The sequence below is a fragment of the Calliphora vicina genome, chromosome 1, assembly GCF_958450345.1.
Source record: "Calliphora vicina chromosome 1, idCalVici1.1, whole genome shotgun sequence".
NCBI classification, from domain to species: domain Eukaryota; kingdom Metazoa; phylum Arthropoda; class Insecta; order Diptera; family Calliphoridae; genus Calliphora; species Calliphora vicina.
The window spans coordinates 101,807,114-101,822,350 of record NC_088780.1 but is presented as its reverse complement, the minus strand read 5'-3'; the positions used below and the strand labels follow the sequence as shown (position 1 = coordinate 101,822,350).

Genomic DNA, 15,237 nt, shown 5'->3' with positions numbered 1-15,237 from the left:
CTCGATTTATATCGAGCTTTCTCAGAGATCGCACTATACGAGTTGTTATAGATCTCATCAAACGAGTTCAAGATCAATTCAGGGATACCGCAAGGTTCCGTTCTTCACATTTTTCAAGTGTCGAAAGAAGCATTCAAGTGTCTCGGATTTCTGAAACGGTGTAGGAATTACTTCACTCCATCTGATCTCCTCACTATTTACACCACCTATATCCGACCGAAAATGGAATTCAGGGATACCGTACTCCCATGTATGGACCGGTGCTTCAAAGTCAATTTTGGACCTTGTCGACCGCGTACAGGAGAGGGCGAAGGTGATTATTGGTGACAGTAGGGTATCCAACTCTATTGATTCACCGACGCAATGTGGACTGCGTTTCACTGTTCTATCGTTACTACAATGGAATGTGTTCTGATGAAATTAGGGAACTTGTTCCTGATACCCGCAGATTTGTACGTAATACACGTTTTTCATCAAGAACACACCCCTTTGTTGTCGATTGGACAGTGGACCGCACAACACATTACAGGGAAAATTCGTTCTTTAGCCGTACTGCCCGCTGAAGTCTTTCCCATCATTTTCAACGTCGGAAAGTTCAAATCGAATGTCCACAAACACTACTCCCTCTTTCCTCCCTCCCATAACCTTTTTTCCTAGTTCCAACACAATGCTTTGCATGAGTAGGGCTCATCCCCTGAGTGCTGGCCCAAGAAGAAAAAAAATCTGCGATGAAATTGTTCTGTTTGTCCAGACAAACAGTTATGGAGAAAGTTCTGCTCGTCAGGTTGTGTAGTTTAGACTCCAACTCACTATTGGATGTGCCAGTAAGAGCTTTTAGGTATTTATTTGGAGATTTCAATTTCTAGGTTGAAGAAACTACTGCTCGCCAGGTTGTGTTGTCTGCCTTCGACTGAGCTTCGCTCGGAATTACCCGAATCATACTCGGCCAATGATTGTCAACTTAACGATAGCTGTTTCAACAAACAGAAATTTCTTTACTTTCCCACTTGCTTTATAACATTGAAATCTATACATATTTGTACAAATTAAAAGTTTTCCTTACCAGAGGTGGTCAACTTTGTCTATCACCTTGTATTCTAACAAGGTGTTCAAAGAATTTAATTTTCTCTACGATTCGTTCATAAGCATTTTGCTATCGGACTACTAGTAGTTTAGAAGATTCACAGTTCTGATAATTATTCGATATTTCTGTAATATAAAATGGTTTTCCTATTGGAAAGTATTTCTCGGTTTAAATAGTACGAATTATCAGGCCTGTCACACACTCTATTCGAAATGTTTTTAATTCTGTAGTTATTATTTCGATTGATTTCATTTTAACTTCTTCAAAGTCCGATTGATTTTGTTAATTTCAAAAAGATTTCATAATTCAGATATTCTGATTATAATTTGAGAACGTTTTGTATAGGTATTTAAAAATGATGAATTTGCAAATGATGTAACGTTTTGCTTCTGAAAGTAAAAAGATGCACCGATTGTAAAAATGCCAAACCAAACAGGATTTTTCAAACTCAAAACTTTTACTAAGCTTTGCTATTCAAATTTGAATTTAAAATAACATCATTGATTTAATGACCCTGTAAACTAATTATGTATATATTTATAACAACAAGTTTGCTGAGATACTACATAATGAGTAAAGAAATAATTGATTTTTAATGTAATTGCAAGAGGCACGTTAAAAAAGAAAATAAGTAATATATTAAATATCTTTTTTCTTATTGATAACCATTTTCTTCTTGTTTGAAATCATTTTGTTATCATATTTGTTCATTAAGAAATACTCATGTCAAGACCAACTACTATTAACAAAAACCATAATTAAAAGAAAAGACAACTTCATTTTGAGTATAAATTGCATCAGCAAAAATTTAAAAAAAAAACACAACTTTATTTTTTGTATACAATAATAATAAATATACAATGATAATGAAAATGATGTTGGGTATTTCTAAAAAAAAATTAAATAAATTAAAATAGAAAATAATAATTTTTTTTTTGTATTTTGACAATTATAATTATAAATAAAAGTTAAAAATTGTAATTAATTTTACAACAATTTAAAAACATGATTTTTTTTTCATTTAAGGCACCAGGCTTAAGGCTTTTTTTTATAAATAAATGGCCTTAATCATAATAAAATATTATTAAAATTAAAAATGTTATTATGAATAAGACCCAAAGTGTATATTTTTGTTTTGCAAATATTTTAATAAAAAATAACTCAATAAACTATATTTAAAAATAAATAATAAAAAAGAAAAATTATATATGTATATAAAATAAAATTATAAACAAAGTCTGCAAATAAGCGAGGATGTGTTTTGTTTATGATAAATATTACGCATTTTTCGTCTATTTTGTGGCCAACATGAATCTCTTTAAAGTTGCTGTTGACTTATGTGATTAACCACACCTGTATTAGGATTCAGATTGCTGTTGTTATTGGCAACTGCGGCAGCATGCAATTCCTGCAAATAACGTTCTTGTTCGGCACGACGATTCTTTTCCAAAATTAGAGCTCGCCTAAAAAAGTAAATTTTGAAAAAAGAAAAAAATGTAATTAAACAAGACAATAAAATAGATATTGAGTGAAACTTAAAAATAAATCCTTAAAGCATTAATATTATTCACCCAATATAATGTATTTACCTGTCGACTTGCCTCTACAATATTTGTATGTCATTTGTTATTAAATCAAGCATTTTAAGTTTTTAATTATTTATACTAAGTAATAGAGATAACAACAAATTCACAGAAATCATTAAATGTAGTTTATTGTCTAAATATTAAAGAATTTCGTTGATTAAAAATTAAATAACACAATGATAAAAATTAAAAATGCTTGCTAAACCTACCCTTGTAATCAGATATCTAAAATAACTCGCCCCAATATGCAAGTGTTAAATATTATCACTACAGTATTGTTCGAAACCTAGCAACTTTTCCTTATAAAATAATCAATGTCATATATTATTTTTAAAATAGATTTTTTAAATATAAAACATTTAATTATACCCTTCACCTTCAAGAGAAGGGTTATACAGATAAGTTTGTCATTCCGTTTGTAATTTCTACATTTTTCATTTGCGACTCCGCTATCTATAAGGATATTCTGGATCCTTATAGATAGCGGGGTCGATTAAGCCATGTCCGTCTGTCTGTCTGTTGAAATCAACTTTCCGAAGCCCCCAAATAACTTACATACACGATTCATACATCAATATCTCCGGAATTCTTCCGGCTCGGTTGCTCGAGAAAATCGGCCCACAAATGGCTGAGAAATAAGGAAAAAACCAGGACAACCTCGATTTTTGACCTATATCTGGATTACTAAGTCATTAATATAGACAATATTGATATCTAATGATAGGTATTTCATAGACCTTTAAAATATCTATCTAAATATTAATAAAAATTGAAAAAAACCAAAAAAAAAATTTTAAATTTAAATTTTTTTTTTTAATTTAAAAAAATTACAAAAAATTAAAAAACTACTTTGGAAAAAAAACATAAAATTTGTATTTTGAAGTACAATTTGGTGAAGGGTATATAAGATTCGGCATAGCCGAATATAGCTCTCTTACTTGTTTTTATTATATTATGTACCTACTTTATAATAATAACAAAAACAGTTTAATTTCATTTTCTTCAACGAAATAAAAAAACAAAATGAACTTTATATATTAATGTTCGAAACTTAAGCAACTATTTTATTGTTGTGCTGTTTTACAACAAAAAAACAACATTTTTTAAAACAGTTCTTTAAGGCCCATTTAGTTTGACAAAGAATATTTCAATTTTGATTGTTTCAGCACATTTTGTACCAATTATTTAGAAGTTCAGCTATGGCTCGTACGCATTTCGGAATACCATTTAAGCTAACAATTATTGAACTTTACAATAATGGCCAGTCCCAAATTTCTATAGCTAACAAATTGAGCATTAATAAATCAATAGTTTCGCGATTAATTAAAATGTATAAGGCTATTGGAACAATAGAGAAACACAATACCGGCGGTCATCCTAAGAAAATATCATCTCTATCAGATCGGAAAATCTTCCGTTTAATTAAAAAAAAAACGGTTATTTCTTCCAAAGATGTTGTGAGTGGTCTTAATCTCAATATTAGTTCTAGCACTGTGAGAAAACAATCATTGGAAAATAACTTGAGAAGCTTGATGCCGTCTAAGACGTAGTATTCGTTCATTTTCATTACTTTTATAGAATTTTATGTTGGATATTTAAAAGCTTACGCCAACTGGACTGTGGCAAAATTGAAAACAAATTTATTTAGCGACGAGTCTAAATTTAACTTGTTAAATTCTGATAGAGTAAGCCACGTTCGTATACCGAAGGGAAAGCGATTACATACACGTTATTGTAAAGCCACAATAATGCATGGGGATTGAAATGTAATGGTGTGGACTTGCTTTTCAGCTTGAAATACAAACAAAAATGGATCTTTTTGTTAACAGGGACATTTTAGCCAACCACTTCGATGGGCTTTTCAACATGATAATGACCCCAAACACTCGTAAAAATTGGTTAAAGATTGGTAATAAACTAATGGGATGAAAATCTTGGATTGGCCAGCTCAATCTCCAGACATGAATCCCATAGAGAAACTTTTCGGCATTTTAAAGTACAGGATCGGAACTCGCCGTTTTAGAAATAAGCAGAAACTGATAAATTGCTTAAAATCAGAGTGGGAATTAATACCAACCATATTACAAACAAATCTTATAGAATCTATGCCAAAACGATGATCGGAGGTCATAAGAAACAAAGGGTATCATAGGAAGTACTGGAAGTTGTTTAAGTTTCGAACAGTAATATATTGAGTTAATTTTGTTTTGGTTTTATTATTGCTTTCCATGAAATGGAATTCAACTTTTGTTCTTATTATTAGAATGTATGTACATTAGGCCGGGTCGATTTGTATGGAGGATTAAAAAGTAAAAAATCGTATAGCAGAAACGCAATCTACGGAAAATTCTAAGAAAGTTTCCTCAAGAAACCATAGGTCTAAAATCAAATCCTATCTTGCGCATTTCGTCTTCTATCCAATAAAAAAAAATTATATTGAAATATCATTGGATAAAAGACGAAATACGCAAGATAGGATTTGATTATGGTTTCTTGGGGAAAATTTCTTAGAATTTTCCATAGAATGCGTTTCTGCTATACGATTTTTCGTGAAAAATATAAATTAAATGTTTTATATTTAATAAATCAATTTAAAAATAATGCATATGACTTTGATTATTTTATAAGGAAAAGTTGCTTAGGTTTCGAACAATACTGTATATATAGATAGATATGGATATCCAATAATAGATATTTCAAATACCTTGGCAACGGCTTATATAAGGCCAAAATAAGTCGGACCTACAATTGATCAAAATCGGGAAAATATTTTTTACCCCGAATTTTTTTTCACCAAACAAAATTTATTTGTTATAAAATTTTTTTCACAAATAAATTAAAATTTTTTTTTGTTTTAAAAATTAAAAAAAAAATAAAAATTTTGCCTAAAATTTTATTCGCAAATAAATATATATATTTTTTTTTTTAATTTTACCTAAAAATATTTAAAATTTTTTTTAAGTATAATTTCGGCACAGCCGAATGCAGCTCTTTTCCTTGTTTAAATTTTTTTTCAAACGAATCAGTTGCGATCGTTACAGGTTCCCTGTGATGGTTTTATTTTGCAACAATAATTTTAAAGATCTATTAGCGGTGATAAACTTGATTGGCCCATTTGGGTCACAATTGGGTTAACAATGTCCTAGAAATTTAAAATTATGAACATGTAAATTAGAAACCCAAAGAAACAATCAGAAATTAGAAAACAGGCTACGAATTTATTTTTAAGAAATAATTTTAACAATTTTGTACTAAAAATCAAATTTCTTCCAAATTCGACCATTTCAAATATAATTGTGTTCATAAAAATAGGAGCGAACCTATTATAAAACAATAGATTAATTTTTAACTAAAAACAGTATGATTTATTCCATTTGTTTTTGTGTAATGTAATGTTGATTTAATCCTAAATTATTTAATTAATTCATAAAGCTTTCGAGAAGTAACGGGAAGTTAAAAAACAATATCTTAAAATTTGCTGTTCAAAATAATAGGAGCATTTTACTATTAAAAAAGTTAAAAAAGTTTATGAATATTATCAGAAACTTTAAATGCGATCAGTATTTGGTAGAATATCCTTTATTTTTTACTACTGCAGCACATCTGCAAGCCATAGGGGAATTTGATTCCACCCATCTGGCACTACATGCCACAATTCAGCTGCATTTGACGGTTTTCGTTCCGCAACATATTTCTTAACATCCCTCCATTGTTGTTCTATGGAATTCAAGTCTGGGGACTGAGCAGGCCATGACATAACCTAGACGATGTTGACCCGAAACCACTCCTTTACCAATTTGCTCGTGTGTTTCGGGTAGTTGTCTTGTTGGAAGACCCATTTAAGTGGCATATTCCACTCTGCATATGGCAGCATAATATTTCCACGTACATTTTTGGGTCCATAGTGCCTTTTATTTCGTGTATTGTACCGTTGTATGAAAAGTATCCCCATTTCTAAGTTTACGCGCCACCGTTTTTAACTGCCTTTCTTGTGTACTGGACTTCATTTTCTATGTTCGGGGGACGTCGAACGTACTGCCTAGATCCAGTTCCACCAAATAATACAATTTTGCTTTCGTCAGTCCACAAAATATTTCTCCATTTTTCATTTGGCCAATTGATGTGTTCGTGTGGGTTTTTAAATCTTGCCGCTGCTTTCTTCTTAGTTAGTAAGGACACTTTTCGCGGACTTCTAGCGAATAGTTTGTTCTCCAGAAATCGCCTACGAATAGTAACAACACTTAGATGAAGTTTAAGTTAATTTTGAATTTTATTCGCTAACGCGGAAGGGTCGCCTTTACTAAAGCGTACTATACTGCGGTCATCTTGACTCGATGTTTACAGCTTCCGACCGCGAGTCTCGGTTTTTTTTTCATATGACAAGGCATTTGCAATCTTCTGATCAGAGCACGATAGCATTTCTTTAATTTCAATATATTTTTTTCCTTGATTTCGAAGAATTCCAATAATTTCACGCTTTTCTTCGCTACAGAACTTTCCAAGTCCCAGTGTTTTAAAATATAACAATATTTTATATAAAAACATATTGTTACAATATTTTCGTCATATTTATTTCGCATTATTATTTCACACACGATTTATTCACTTAATCACTTTAATTTATTGTAAAACACAATTGCTCCTATTTTTATGATTCATGCACTTCATGGACAAATAAAGAAATCACTAGAAAAAATCACAGAAATAAAAGCTATCACAATAATTTATTTTGGTTTTTTGCATTCCAAAGAAGCCGTTTTACAATTTGGAGTATCGTGCAACGTTTTAAGGCAACATCAACACTTGAAAGTGCTAAACATACAGGTCGTCCTAGATTCTTAAGTTTGGGAAAGAAGTTCACGCAGTAATAGCCAGAAGAGTGCTCCAGAAGACAAACTGTAGTTGTCGTATTGCTAGGCGTAAACCATTTATTTCATCTGTGAACCAAAAGAAGCGTTTAGTATATGCCGTTTAGGAATTTACGTAAGCCACATGATTTTTAGCACCAAGTGCTATTCTCTGATGCAAACAAATTTAATATTTTTCGCCCTGATGGCCGTCAAACGGTATAGAAAAAAAACCAATAAAGAGCTGGAAAAAAAAAATATTGCTTCAATAGTAAAACATGGTGCTGGAGAGGTAATTGTGTGGGGTTGTATGTCCGCTTCAGGGGTTGTAGAGCTGGTGTTCATTGACGAAATAATGGACAAAGTGAAATATACGGATACACCTCAAGAAAAGTACAGAAAAGTTAAATTTACCATTTTCTTTCACTTTTCAACATGACAATGATCCCAAACATTCGGCCTATACTGGACGTATGTTGCTTTCATACAATATTTCGCATGTCCTACCACACCCTCAACAATCTCCGGATCTCAACCCAATAGAGCATCTGTGGGAAGAGCTAGATAAGCGAGTGAAAAAGGCATTAGTTGAATAATGGCAAAGTATTGGGTTAGATATCACAAACAAGTTGGTAGATTCATGCCTAAGCTACTCGAGGCAGTTATAAAGCAAAAATCACTTGCAACTATATATTAAATTTTGCAATATTGCTTCCTAAATGAAATGTTTTTTAGCTTTTAATGAAGTGTGCCAATAATTTTGTTCATTGAAATTAAGTATTTTTATGTAGTTTTGTTATTAATAAATAGTGGTATTAAATTGTTGAAATGAAGTTGTTTAAATTTTGCAGGAAATTCATCAGTCTATCTGGTAAATATATTTTTTTATTAAAAATCTCTACAATACGGCCTTTAAATAGTCCTTAAAGTAAAATGAGCATCCTGTGCCAATACTTAAGTTCGGCGCTGTAGTTCCAAAATACCAATTTTTGTGAAATATGTATGTACATTAGAGTGACAATCAGTTGTATGGAAAAAAATTTTTGTTAAAATTTTGAAGAGTGCCGGGTGGAATATTGTGACACTAGGCCTAAATGTTAAGTGCTGAAAATTTGAGCCAAATCGGGCAACGATTTCTGGACGCGCATCGAGGTCAAAGTTCAGATATATGCAAAATTTTACTGTTAATATGGAATAAATAGGTGAAACTCGTTAACTTTCTGCATTGTTTTCTGGAAATATGTAGATTTATTTATATTAATGAATATTACATTAAAAAAAAAGTTTTGGAAATTAACCCTGTATCTCCTTTGGTTCAAAATGACCCAATACTGTATTATCGCCAAAATTAGAGAAAAATGCAAATTTTTCAGTTTTTGAAAAAATTTTGCTACTAAATAAATACTTTTGCAATTGAATGTAAAAGAATCAAAATATGTACGTAATTATCGTTGTAATGAGATATAAATGACAAAATTTGATTAAAAAATTTCAAAGTTATTACAAATTCGCCAGACCATTAACGTGTTTCAGGCCAATTGAACAAAAAATTTAGGAAAAAAATTAAGATATTTCGAGAAAAATTAAAATAAAAGCTCATTTTTACTTAAAATATGTCCATATTTACTTGTATATGAGTTTTTGTCTTCGTAGGATATCGTTAACCTATTCGCAGGTAAGGCCAAAAAAAATAATTTTTTTTAACGGCTGTTTCAAAACTCCATTTTCAAATTTTTAAAAATTTTGTTAAACAAATTTCAGATTTTTTCGATCATCACATTGGGGTTTATTGAGATCAAAATAGGGAATAAAAATATGAAAAAATTATATCAATACCTCTTACAGTTTTTCCGTACCTGCGATTTAAATTTAGCGCTTTTCAAGAAAAACTAATTTTTTGTCCATATTTAGGCGAATGAGTCCAATTTCCATACTGTTATAAATTTTAAGTAAAACCTATTCATAATATTATAGTCCTTGTAATTTTAAATATGTTCTGAAAGTTTTACTAAAATCGGAAAACGATAACCTTTGAATCGTGAAGGTCAAAGGTCAAATTTTTCAATATTTGGAATTTTTCATGGAGAGATAGCGAAATGTTATATATTTTCGGGCCGATTTTCATGAAACTTGAGGAAAATATATATTGGTGTCTAGCATTTACAACAACAGTGCAAAAATGGATTTTAACCTTTAAGAGGACTTGGGGTCAAAATGGTTGTGTTTTTCGTGATTTTAAAAGTTGAGGGTAATTTGAACCCCAAGTGCTGCTAAGGGTTAATTTCCATTTTTGTGCTGTTATTTTAAATTCTGGACTTTATGTTATATTTTCCTTAAGTTGCATTAAAATCGGCCCAAAAATATATAACATTTCGCTATCTTTTCATTAGAAATTCCAAATATTGAAAAATTTGACATTTGACCTTCACGATTTAAAGGTTATCGTTTTCCGATTTTAGTAAAACTTTCAGAACATATTTAAAATTACAAGGACTATAATATTATGAATAGGTTTTACTTAAAATTTATAACAGTATGGAAATTGGACTCATTCGCCTAAATATGGACAAAAAATTAGTTTTTCTTGAAAAGCGCTAAATTTAAATCGCAGGTACGGAAAAACTGTAAGAGGTATTGATATAATTTTTTCATATTTTTATTTCCTATTTTGATCTCAATAAACCCCAATGTGATGATCGAAAAAATCTGAAATTTGTTTAACAAAATTTTTAAAAATTTGAAAATGGAGTTTTGAAACAGCCGTTAAAAAAAATTATTTTTTTTGGCCTTACCTGCGAATAGGTTAACGGTATCCTACGAAGACAAAAACTCATATACAAGTAAATATGGACATATTTTAAGTAAAAATGAGCTTTTATTTTAATTTTTCTCGAAATATCTTAATTTTTTTCCTAAATTTTTTGTTCAAGTGGCCTTAAACACGTTAATGGTCTGGCGAATTTGTAATAACTTTAAAATTTTTTAATCAAATTTTGTTATTTATATCTCATTACAACGATAATTACGTACATATTTCGATTCTTTTGCATTCAATTGCAAAAGTATTTATTTAGTAGCAAAATTTTTTCAAAAACTGAAAAATTTGCATTTTTCTCTAATTTTGGCGATAATACAGTTTTTGGGTCATTTTGAACCAAAGGAGATACAGGGTTAATTTCCAAAATTTTTTTTTTAATGTAATATTCATTAATATAAATAAATTTACATATTTCTAGAAAACAATGCAGAAAGTTAACGAGTTTCACCTATTTATTACATATTAACAGTAAAATTTTGCATATATCTGAACTTTGACCTCGATGCGCGTCCAGAAATCGTTGCCCGATTTGGCTTAAATTTTCAGCACTTAACATTTAGGCCTAGTGTCACAATATTCCACCCGGCACTCTTTGAAATCTAAAAAAAAAAAATCGGCTGTCACTCTAATGTACATACAGTTTGTCAAAAATATCTTTGCACAGTAAACAAATTTTTAAAATTTTATTTTCATTTAAGAATTCCAAGAATAAATTCATTACATTTTTGTTTTTTTTCACACATTCCGTTATTAGACTTCTTACGACTATCTGACTCCACCAACATATTTAAAATTGACAAACGCGTTACAACACCAACAACAAAAATATATGTTTTTTCAATATGAATGGTGTCAAAAAAATCTTTGCATACTGAGTGAAGAAAACAAAAAATTGGTTAAATATACTCGAATTTTGTGCAAATAGGCCTTTTTATGAATGTTATCGCATTTGAAAGAGGTTGCATAGCGTTTAGTTAAAAAATATTTTTTTTAAGTTCTACAAGTGACTTATATTTAAATAAAAATAATGGCAGGAAATCGCATTTCGAAAAAGATTATACTGTTTGTATTTTAATTATTATAAAGGAAAATCTGCAAGTAGAAAATGATTATGGGCTAAGAGTATCACATGAAACACTCCGAAATGTGCTACTAAAAAACAAATATTCTTCAGGAATGGCTAGGAATAAACCCCTGCTGTAAATCAAAAATATTGAGAAACGATTAAGATTTTCTATAGAGCACATTTCACTCCCTCCAGTGTTGGGACGACAAAATTTTTTCTGATGAGACAAAAATAATGTTGTACTGTCATGATGGAATCCAAAAAGTTTGGCGAAAACCTCTGACAGCTCTAGAAAACAAAAATTTAATTCCTACAGTTAAGTTTGGAAAGCTTTCAGTTATGGTATGGGGTTGTATATCTAGTAAGGGAGTAGGGGTAATCAGGATTTTGGATAAAATATTGACGAAATAAGTTTATCTTGATGTTTTAAAAACCGATTTAACCGCTATCATTCTGAAATTCGGTTTTGTTGACCCGGTAAATTCAAACAAGTTTTAATACAAATATAACTAGACAATGATCCCAAACATAACTCTTATTTATTTGGTCGTGGTTACTATATAACTGTACAAAAGTTATTGATACCCCTGCCCGAAGTCCTGATATTAACCATATCGGAAATTTGTGGGTACATTTAAAGAAAAAAGTGGGAAAAATATCGCCAAAGAATCAAAACAAATAAATTAAAGAAGAGTGGGACAAAATACCCTTGGAATATGATATCCCTTAGCTAATTAACTCAATGGGCAGCCGTAATTGATGCTCAAGTTGGACACACAATATATTAGCAGCTAAAACCCTGGAAATGTATCAAAAACTTAATATTTTATCGAATGTGCAAACATTTATTTGATAGTATAAAAATTGATTTTTTTTTTGTCCTTTTTTATTATAAATATGAATGGTTTTATTGAAATTGATTTTTTTTGTTATCTATTATATTAATAAACATATGTTTATAAAAAATGTGTTGAAAATAATAAAGAAGTTGATTATTTATATTAGTAATCAATGTTTTCTTTGAAATTTTGTTATTTTTTCTCTATGTGCAAAGAATTTTTTGACAATCTGTATAATCTTAAATAGAATTTTTTTTTATTCGAACATTTTTTGTTTCAATACATTTAGTAGTCTTTGACCGCATCGAATCGGTGGCCAACATTGATAAAATCAAAAGATTTTTAAAAATAGCTTTGAAATAAAAACCTATTTATTTTCTCACAAATTTAAAGAGTTTTCTTAATGAATTATTGTAAATGTGAATTCCAGGTGATTATAGCTACTAACTCTCTGAAATTAAGTGGATCCGTTATTACATTTACATTTTCCTTGTCCTGTTCCGTAATGAATTCGATAATAAAATTTGCATACTCACCTATAACGCTCATAAAATCCAACAATCGTGCCCAATTCTTGTTTAAACAAACGCACCAACATGCCGTCAAAGCACTCCAATTCTTGCAAACTAAACATATTGAATTGTAGCATGTGATCCTTCGAAGAATCCGCCTCCGAATAAACAGCCAACCATTTGGGAATTTCCTCCAGTAAATATGGATTGGCCGGCACCAAGGCGTTGTGAGTGTGTGTAGGTGGCGAATAGGTCTCGGGACGTATGGCCTTGGGCGGCTCAGCCGAAGTGGTATAAACGTAATAGGATGTTAGGCAAGGATGTTGGCGTTGGCACTGTCCGGTATATTGATTCTCATAGTATGTGCCGTGCACTTTTGAGACGACCGTACGCCAACCTACCGGTAGGCCTTCACGTTCCAAAGGATGCGACCAATGGGTTGTGTGGGCATTATGATCAACATAATATTTACGACCGTGTAAAGTGTAGTGTGTAGCCCAGCCGGGGGGCAAAGGTAATTCTTCCTCTAACGATTGTTGTGAAGGATGTTTGCGCAATTGCGTGGTGTTGGTTGTATTGGTGGAAGTAGAGGAGGATGTATGGTTGTTATTGTTATTGGCATTACTAACGGCATTATTGGTGTTGGTATTTTGATACAATGACTGCATGGATGATGAAGAGTTGGCTTGGTTGTGGGATTGTGGTGTTGCACGTGAACTGAGATCATAAGAAGACATCATTTGGTTTGTATTAGAGTTGTTGTTATAATTATGATGTTGCTGCTGATGGATTTGATGCTGCTGAGGTTGATAATGTTGATATTGCTGATGATGTGTATGATTTATGTTACTGGCCATTGAGGTGGTGTTACTATAAATGGGTGACTCTGAACGATTGCCATGTGTGGACAGGGACATTTGTGATTCGGCCATTGTTAAAGAGGGCGGAAGTAAAGAGTTAGACACACGATATGGATTCTCATAGATGGGACAGGATTCTGAGGAATAAGTTTGTGTTAAGGGAGGATGTTGATGATGCTGTTGTTGCTGTTGCAGCTGGAGTTGCTGCTGTTGTTGTTGTTGATAGTGATGGGGTGGCGTTTGAGGTCTTGGTGTTGCACCCCTTGGCAACTGCAACATATTGGACTGCATGGAATCCAGACGTTCTCTCATCATATTGGTATGGCCATCAAATGAATTGGCATGCTTTTGATTTGATGAATAGCTGCGTTGAAAGTAACTAGATTGTGAATGCTGCAGCGGAGACGATTGCTGTCGGCGCATACGATCAATCTGTTCAATATTCACATAATTGCTGCTATTGCTACTCAAATTGTTATTGAGACTGTGACCCGGAGACATTTCCAAGTTGTTCGTCGAATAAAACGAATGTGAGGTTATGGGCGGTGGATGATGCTGTTGGTATTGTTGCATACGCCTCGTTGGCTGTGTGGATTGTGGTGGCTGGGGCAGAGTTGAACGCATTGAGTTCGTGGAGGGAGGTAATTGAGATTTTGCTCTACGAGCATGATAATAATCCGGCTGAGTGTCGGTATATGTATTACGACTTACGCTGCCCGATCGACCTCGACCTCCAGTACCTACGGCGCCTATACCACCAACGTTATCACAACTAGGCGAGGCTGAAGCACATCTCTGTAAAGTCTTTGATTTCTGCTTTGTACGTTGATCATCAAAAGACCAAACATTTATGACGGGTATTTCGGGAGGTGTCTCCTTCTTGACATACTTCCCCACAACGCCCTCTTTGTGTGCTGTCTGTTTATCTTTGCTCCGGCGTGAGAGCATCGTTGGTGGTTTACGATTGCACAGCAAAATGGTTAAGTAGTTCATGCAACATCCAATTAAGGAAGTCGCAGTTTAAAAATCGTATCCTCGCCGCGAATTATCAATTAAATAAAAATAAAGATTTCCCAACTCTTACAAAGTGCTTACTCATGGGTGTTGTTTTATATTCCTTTATATTATAAAAATTGCTTTTTCTTTTTTAATATATATATCGTACGTTTATGTATACTTTTTCGTATTGTTCATTCGCGTTGTATTTTTCTATAATTATTGCATATAAAAGTTAAAAATATTAAAATAAAATTACAAAAATTAAAAAGAACTGGGTAAAAAAAATACAAATATAAAAGGGCTTCACTCAGTCAGCTGTTATCTTTGAACAGTGCTGGTAAATCAGCGATTTTCTAATCAGATTATTATTTCCAATAAGTCAGAAAAATCATTAAATGGACCACAATAACATTTTTAAAATTTGATTTCATTGTTTATTTTCTTGCCTCGTAAGGTATTAACATGCTACAATACTTTTTTTTTGGAAAAATACATTTCTTGTTTACACGTTATTCTTATTTCTTAACGGAGTTTTATTTTTAAATTTATGTTCAAGGGGTAGAGAACACGTATTTATGAAATTTGATTTTGTAATTTCTTATTTTTATCCATTTCTTGATTTTTAT

General features: G+C 31.6%; 1 protein-coding gene across 1 annotated transcript; it reads right to left on the bottom strand.

Moving 5' to 3' along the window:
- Positions 1 to 1,863: 1,863 nt before the first annotated feature.
- Positions 1,864 to 14,936, bottom strand: LOC135963418 (scaffold protein salvador-like). Its single transcript, XM_065515259.1, has 2 exons — positions 12,777 to 14,936; positions 1,864 to 2,547 (listed from the first exon to the last, which is right to left on the bottom strand). Exons 1-2 carry the CDS (start codon positions 14,603 to 14,605, stop codon positions 2,403 to 2,405), a joined length of 1,974 nt encoding a protein of 657 aa, XP_065371331.1. The 5' UTR covers positions 14,606 to 14,936; the 3' UTR covers positions 1,864 to 2,402.
- Positions 14,937 to 15,237: the final 301 nt, after the last annotated feature.